Source organism: Montipora foliosa, chromosome 14, assembly GCF_036669935.1.
Source record: "Montipora foliosa isolate CH-2021 chromosome 14, ASM3666993v2, whole genome shotgun sequence".
Lineage (NCBI taxonomy): Eukaryota > Metazoa > Cnidaria > Anthozoa > Scleractinia > Acroporidae > Montipora > Montipora foliosa.
In genome coordinates, this window is record NC_090882.1 from 11,437,186 (window position 1) to 11,445,314 (window position 8,129).

The 8,129-nt window shown below is 37.1% G+C and overlaps 1 protein-coding gene across 2 annotated transcripts in view; it reads right to left on the reverse strand.

The window, feature by feature from the left end:
• Positions 1–3,317: 3,317 nt before the first annotated feature.
• Positions 3,318–8,129, reverse strand: part of LOC137985219 (uncharacterized protein C7orf57 homolog) — a 15,921-nt gene continuing 11,109 nt past the window's right edge. Inside the window, exons 5-8 of one of the 2 annotated variants that reach the window (XM_068832754.1) lie at positions 7,243–7,348; positions 5,823–5,884; positions 4,677–4,727; positions 3,318–4,573 (exon numbers count right to left, since the gene is read on the reverse strand). In XM_068832754.1, the coding sequence (XP_068688855.1) occupies positions 4,531–4,573; positions 4,677–4,727; positions 5,823–5,884; positions 7,243–7,348 (262 nt within the window). In that variant the 3' untranslated portion in view covers positions 3,318–4,530. Of the gene's footprint in view, positions 4,574–4,676; positions 4,728–5,795; positions 5,885–7,242; positions 7,349–8,129 lie in introns of both variants that reach the window. The other variant, XM_068832753.1, reaches the window with a different exon arrangement.

Below are 8,129 nucleotides of genomic sequence, written 5' to 3' on the forward strand. Positions count from 1 at the left end.
TCATGTAGACGATCAGCAAGTTTCCCTTGACAAGTAAACGAACCTAAAAATCAATAATATCCTTGTCACATTTTCCTTGTTGTCCGTCCGACACGAGCAAATTTCTGACTTGACAATTTTTCCTTGCCAAGGAAAAGCTAGCACGCCAGATTTTCTTTGACAAGGAAAATTTGTCCACTATTCCCCATCAACACGAGCAATTTTTCCTTGTCAAGGCAAACTTGTCAAGGAAAAATTGCTCGTGTAAATGGGGCTTTAAGCCTTTTTAGAGACATCACACCAAGCCGGCCACCGGGGACTCCATCCCTTACTCTTTGTGGGATCCTTAACGATGACTTAACCACTTGAGTGTCAAGTATTTATGAGTCAATGAGTCAATGAGTCATGAGTCAATGAGTCAACTAGTTAGTGCAGTTAATTAAACCATAAAATGAAAGCTAAAATTCCAGAGAGTGCTTAGGCTTAATCACTGAAACGAGGGCTTAGGCTTAATCAACAAATTATTGCTATATTGACTGTGAGTCTCATTGACTCATGACTCATGACTCATTGACTCATTTGACTCATAAAACATGCGTTCTCTGGCTACACTTGTCTCAAATTTTGGCGACAAATTTAAGGCCGCGCGAACCGCATACTTCAAGAGACCTGGGCACTATAAACAAACATTCCTCCTTTTATTTTCTTGGCTAAATAGGCTAAATACTCTTCAGTCGCGGCCCAAGCGCGGGCAAAAATTTGCAGGGTGGTTACACGGGCGACTATCTCTGGGATTTTGCTGCGAAAGCTTCAACTCTTTTTTCTTGCAATTTTTTCACCTGTCGCGTCGCCGGTTCAATGGTGGCTACACGTGTGATTTTCATCGCGCACTGGCGACGCGACAAAATTTGAAAAAATCGCATCACCAGCGCGAGCAAAAAAATCGTTAAGTGGCTCTGGATTCTGTAATTGCTCCCGAATTACAATAGGACACTTTGGAAAATGCCAATTTTTCAATAGGCATTGTTTTTGTTTTCTCTTGGGACCATTTTAAGTCCCAAGAGAAACTGGAAACAATGCTTATTCAAAATTTGGGGGGACAAACAAAGATTATTATGGTATTTTCCGAAGTGGGCTATTACAGAATTGTGACTATAAAACATCAGTTGTATTATACTCAGTTACAACGTGTTCAATAGTAGAATTTCAGCAGAATTGAGGTATTTTAATTAGGTATTTTTTTACCAACTTGTATTGTGATAAGTTCATTCACATATATTTTCATCTGATAGAATTAAAAACTTTCATAAATTTATCTGGCTCCCTGTTGTTTGTGACCCACCCCCTATTTGCACCAGCCCGGTTCCTTATTTGATTCTAACAAAAGGCTACAAGTAGCCTACACTCTGTCCCAACGAGCGGCAGAACTGTCAGCAGAAAATTGACGGTTGCTGTGTGAAACATAATCCAATTTCAAATTCTCCTAAAACAATGAGCTGACAAGAACCACGAAATGGAATACTGCGCGTATTCAGCTACGCCGTTGTTTTTAAGATATTCTTTTCCGTATGTATGCCGGTTCCAGAAGTCAACTCAAATATTTTACCCAAATTAATATGTAAGATCCTTCCGCATATACTCTCACGTTCTAGCAAAAATTGTTTGGATACGATTGAGGAACTTGATTATTTAGCAGGTTCGGGTGGTTTGTTGCTACATTTATTCTGTACATTATAGATGATGTTCGCCAAATCAAAATGCGTGCTTTCCCTTAGCAGGATTTTTGAATGAGGAATAGGCCATTTCCGAGTTCGTGTCTGCCTCCTCTTCAAAGCAAGTCTAAGTGCGAAGTCTTTCTTATGAAAATTAGTTTTCATTCATATGGAAAGTAGAACTAACCACCATAACAAGAACTTCGCACTTAGACTCGCTTTGAAGAGGAGGCAGACATGAACTCGGAAATGGCCTATTAGATCAAAGGGACAAACAAACAACAGTATTCAAGAGAATTGGACGTCTGTAGTGTCTGTAGTCTGTAGTGGGCGAAACGAGTCCCTTAACGCTTCGCTTCATCACGAGTTTGGTCGTTAAAGAAGTGAGCTGAAGCCGTTAACTAATAGGGAAGATATCTGTTTACAAACATTCCTTTTGTTATTCAAATGTGCCAACAACAGGAAAAAAAGATCCTTTGTTTCAACAGCCAATGAGGCTCTGGTTGGCTCATTAATGAAAACAGGTGACGTCAACGATATCTTCCCTATTGGATCTCATCGCTGAAGGAACGTACCGGAACTTTACATCGATGCACTCCTTCTATAATTCACAATAAAAAGAATGAATGTGAAGGCACACACGCCTTCATTGATGCCGCAGTGCTGAGAGCACTCGCCTCCCACTAATGTGGCCAGGGTTCGATTCCGACTCGGCGTCATATGTGACTTGAGTTTGTTGGTTCTCTACTCTGCACCTAGAGGTTTTTCTCCAGGTACTCCGGTTTTCTCCTCTCCTCAAAAACCAACATTTGACTTAATTTGCGTTAATTGTTGATTTCAGTTTACAGTGTCCCTAACTAGTGCTCCAGCGCTAGAACAACTAGACACCTAAATAAAGTTCCTTTCCTTTCCTTTCCTTTTCAACTAGAGTTGAAGTTGAAAGCTTAGCGTGCGCCTTGTCTGGGAAGAGTCTTAAAAAGACGATACTTTTGGCGAAATTAGAGTGTTGAAAAGGCTTCAAGGATTTTATATTTAGTCCGACGACATCATCAAAAATAGAAAAAATGCTTCCCTTCCCAGATTAGATTCTTTCCTCGATCGTTTATATGATGGACGTCTGGTATAGATACTACTAAACTTTACGAGACCATAAGTCACTTCCTCGGATGCGTTCACTGTGAGTATACTGTATTGCTTAAGTGAGAAAGAGACATCAGTTACTGCAGATAGCGTGTGAGCACCATAAAACTGAAATGAAAATTCCAAGTAACCGGAAATTGGTACAGTTCATAAAAATGGTGCGCCTCGTGTGGAGACTGCATAGTGCCACTCTATTTATCCCAAAACGCGACATTACAAAAAAATATGAATGGCTCAACAATTTGCAATCTACTTGTTGTAACACACTATGGAATGTACATTGACCTCTAATATACATGTACATTCCTATACAAGTAAACTTACATCACAAAAAAATCCAGTAATATAAAGTAACTGTTTGCATTTTCAATCAGCATTACAATAAGTAAAACCTGAAGAAGATGAAAGCTGATATACTTTAAAAAATTACACTATCAGCAAGTAAATGTAGCTATTTCAAGTCAACTGTACAAAAAAATCGCCGTAGAAGGTACTGGTTTTTTTTTAATCGTTAACATTATTATAATTTCGGACTTCACAACAGTTTACAGTGACTTAACAATACACCGTCTGTCCCAATCTAAACAGTTTCATAGAACAAAATGTATTGGTTAGAAATAGTAACAGCGATAACAACAACACTTATTTTTAAGCTCATAAAGATCAAGGGTCTACGTAAAATATTGGTATATATGGTGAATAAAATAGAAAAATAGTCAGCAAAATGTTGTCAAAGAACATCAATGATTAAAACCAACTTGACACTTCACTTAAAAAAGCTTAAAGAACTTCTGCATTCTGGCCAAAACTTAATAGATCTCTCTTTACAAACTTTACTTAACGTTAAAAATCTTTCAATTTTAAGATTAAATGATTAACTGAAGTTAAGTAAGGCTTAGGCATGACTGATGGAAATTCTAGATTTCAGCCAATTTTTCAAAAAATGCAACCATTAAATGTATCCATAACTACAGAAAATATTGAATAGTCTCAATGCAGCAACATGCAATCTCAGTTTAACAGAAACAATCATTATTTTCAAGTTCCCATTAAGTTAAACACATTTAAGCAGTCTACAGGGAGTATAAAACAACTTGAAAGAGCCTATTCATCAGTATACCAAGACAGTTAATTATGGTACTGATATTGTTTATCGCTCTTAATGTTATCACTAGGGTGGCATCAAAACTGAAATGAGAGAGGTGAACACAGACCTCACAAAAAGCTACAGGAGGTTTTTCCATTAACTTGAAACGTTTCAAAACAAATATAAGAGCTTTCAGTTTTTCACAGCCTGATAAAAAAAAACAATTTAATTCCTGCATTTTGACTTATAACACCAACCGGGCCCAAAAAGTTGCAAGAGTGGAAAACACTGTCCAGTGGATACCTCAAATGGTTTTAATAGGGCTTATATGTTGAATATAGTGATTTATCTGCTAGCACTATCCATGCCTATAAAACTTTGACACTGATGTCACTTGTAAATGTAACCATGAAAAACGACTGTGATGGCTCTTAATGCAAGGATATGAGAAGACCAAGTAAAAGAAACATAGTATACTTCCTACATTGACTTCCTACTTCCTTGATTAAGAGCTACCTGTGATACTCCAGATTATAATGCTTTGTTTTTTTGTTTGTTTGGGGATCACTCCTCATATTTACAAAGCTACATATACAGGTATATACAGAGGCTTCATGTTCGGAAAGTCTCCACTCTGGGTTGCACTTTCTCAAACCTAAACCAGCAAAAAACAAACCAAAAAATGACTCAGCTAGGTTAATAATAATTGTAACATGAAAATAACCTTTCTCTAGCCCTGAAATCGGGTTTTGACTTACCTGCTGAGTTTGAAAAGTGGAGAATCATTCTTTAAGGTATTCATGGGTTTCCTTTATGCAAAAGAAATAATAATTGAGAATTAACCAAATTCTTATTAATCACTCAAATGTTGTGCAACAAGGAAAATTAAAATATTTAGTATTAAATGGCCTTTACTGTGCAACAGGAAAACCATGAACACCTGAAATATGTCACGAATGTTATTTCTGTCCAATCACATTTAAATGTTTGTTAGCCTCACGAGGCGAGAATTGTGTCGACTTTAGATCTGATCTAATTTTGGTCGTTTTGCAAATAAAATAGATACATGTAACTTGAAACAATCTAAGGAAAAACTTTTATTCTAGCCAAAGAAATGTCCTTTGACTAATAACGGTTATTCAGTTTTCAGGTTTTGCTACGTGAAGTCCTCAAACATGATTCTCTTAAAAACAATAAGCATTCGTAACTTCTTTTAGGTGTTCATGGTTTTCCTGGACACAGTAATGTCAGGGTGATAGCTGAATGCACACATAAAACAAAAGCAGTTGTTCAGAACCCCTCCAGACAAATCATGTAAAGCATATACTTGTCAAAATGCAAAACCTATTTCAGCTTCCTTTAAGGCATGTTTACATAAAAGAGATTTGCCAAAGAAACAAGCTAAAAACTAACTGAAAAACTGAGGGAAAATAACACAACCTCTATTCCCACAAAAGCACAATAATAATTATGTTAGAGTGGTACTATGATCAAAAAATCAAATCTTTTTTTTTCCTTTGGATTTCAAAACTACAGCTGCTGTATGTTAACTAAACACTAAGTGACCCATGGCAAGTTTTAAGCCTTAATTTAAAAAAGACACTTGGAGTCAACTTGATTGGAATTTGTTTTTAATGGTCCACCATTACACTTTAAAATCTTGAGAGGTAGATCAAGGAGAAAATGACGTCAAAGACTCGTTTAGTTTAAGAATGCATTTGTACACGACTGAATTAATATGCAGCAACAGTACAGTCAAAGAAAACAGCCTTTGGATAAAAATCAAAGCTCAAAATTTTGCCAGGTGGGTGTTAAGCAAACACACTTTCAAAATTTGAAGGAAGAAAGAAAGTGATTTTTGATCATAGTCAACTTACCGGTACCACTTTACGGGTAACACCAACCTTATGGGTGCTACATGTCTGTTTTGTGTATCCCTTTTTTCTTCACTTTCTCTTTTCTGTTTCTAAATAACCAAAAGAAGTCACAAAATTATTATCTTCCTTTTTGAGTAACAGTCATTAATACTTTGTGCATTAAGTTAGTACATGTATAAGCTCTTGAAATCACGCATGTATGTTGAATGGTACATTAATAATTGTACCATTCATTACCAAACCACAACTTTCAAAGCCTGTTTTTCCTGGGGCAGGGATACATCATGCTCAATGTTCATATTCCCAAGTGAGAAGTAAAAAAATAACCCCAGTATAGGACTCATGTATGCAACATGTAAATAAATGTTCACTAACATTTTGCATTATTTTAGATAATGATCAGATCGTTCCCGTAATCTTTCATTACCCTCATCCTCAGGGCGTAAAGAGGGTGTCTCGAAGACGAAGACCCTCAGACCATGAAAACTCGAAAACAAATCGAAGACTGGCCTCCAGCATTTGAAGTGAAAATGATTTTGTCACTCAAAGAGTACAAGTTTCTGGTACAGATAGTCCAGCAGTGCACCAACCCAGGCCATTGTTGTTTCTTGTCTTACGCTTCTCTGCCGTACAGAGGCGTCATACGTATTAGCCCAATCTTGCATCATTGTAATTTCTTTGTGAGAAGCCTTGCTTACAGGAGGTTGTTCCATGGAACAATGTCGAACAGCAAATTTGTGCTGTCATATGAAAATTGACTGAGATTCTGTTGATGTCAGATCATGTCAGCTGAGAAGTTTACTGACGTCATGCAATCATTATCAGGTGAAAGGTTTTCCAAAGTAAACAACTAGACTTGATTTAATGGCTTCTTTTGATCGAATCGGACTGTTAAGTGGGTCTTCATCAGCACTTATTGTATTCCATCCATTTTCTGCTCATACTGTAATGAAGAATTCCCGGCATCCCACCATAAAAATCAGGAACTTCCCACTTCCCGCCACGCCACCTCAATTCATCCTGCATACAAATTGGCTTTCATCCCACAAGAAAAGGCTTATCCCACATCCTGCCAACCGTATGTTAGGCCCTTTTTTACTGGAATAATGGAATAACGAAAATTTTCCAGCAGGAACAATGAAATGATGAACAATACTCGACTATTCCTCTTCACCTCCTAATAATCTCACTCAATACCCACTCTTTGTGGGATTTTTGTACACTCAAAATCATTAACAATGCCAGAACTCAGGTTTAACGCCTTATTTGGTGGTAGGGAGTAATAATACATTGTAATTGGCCTGAGCAAAAGAGGAACCAAACATTAATTCTTATACCCCTGTATGTAACTCAATTGCTTTTTATTTTCCATGACTCACTATAGCCCCTGATTCAGTGAAAAAGGCTACTGTGTACAATTATTTTTCAGTGCTTACAACTTGCCTACCTGTTTTTCTTCTCTTTCTTCCTTAGCTTTTTTACCATTCTCATTAAGCCAATCTTGTTGGTATCCCATGGACATTAAATGTTTGAAGTTGACTGGTTCAGAACCTCTAAAAGACATGAAATTGTTATCAAAATACAAGTCAATGTGATAGACTGAACCAATATTGCCAGCACAATATTGTAAAAACAATGTGAATTACCAAGTAAGAATAGCTAGTTTTAAGATATTAGATTAATTTCCTTCCTTTCCTTTTTGTAAAAAACTACCGGCATCCAGCAGGTGGGGGTAATTAGAAGATTACGGAACCCAATACCCACAAGTGCTATTAAGCTGCAACTTTCTAAGGCTGCTATCCTTCCACACTTAACCAATTATTGTAGAATGGTATGGAATTTCTGTAAAGCTTGAAAGAGTGTACAGGATAGGGGTCTACAGTCGGCCATTAATTGTGATAGTATGTCATCTAGCAACAGTCAGTAAAATCGGGAGTGTGCAAGTGATCGCATGCTTGAACAATGAAATTAATACACATCTCGCCATCTTCTGTATCAATAAGTGAGTTACTAAGAGTGACAACATAGCCAGAATTAAAATAAAAAATAAAACACTGTTATACATTTCTGCCAAGTTAGCTGACAATTATTTGAGCCAAACAACTGTTGACCCGCTCCCAACTGTGTGGCTCAGTTCAGAGCTGGTAGAGCATTGCGGCTGGCATAGCAGAGGGTCATGGGTTTGAATCCCGTTAAAGCCACCTGAATTTTTCAAGACTTTCAAGTCTTTTCAGATAAGGACTATAAAATGACTAGGATCATCTAACAAAATAATATAATGTTCATAAGTTCCCAGTGGGACTTTAAAGAGCCCATACACTATTCGAGAAGAGT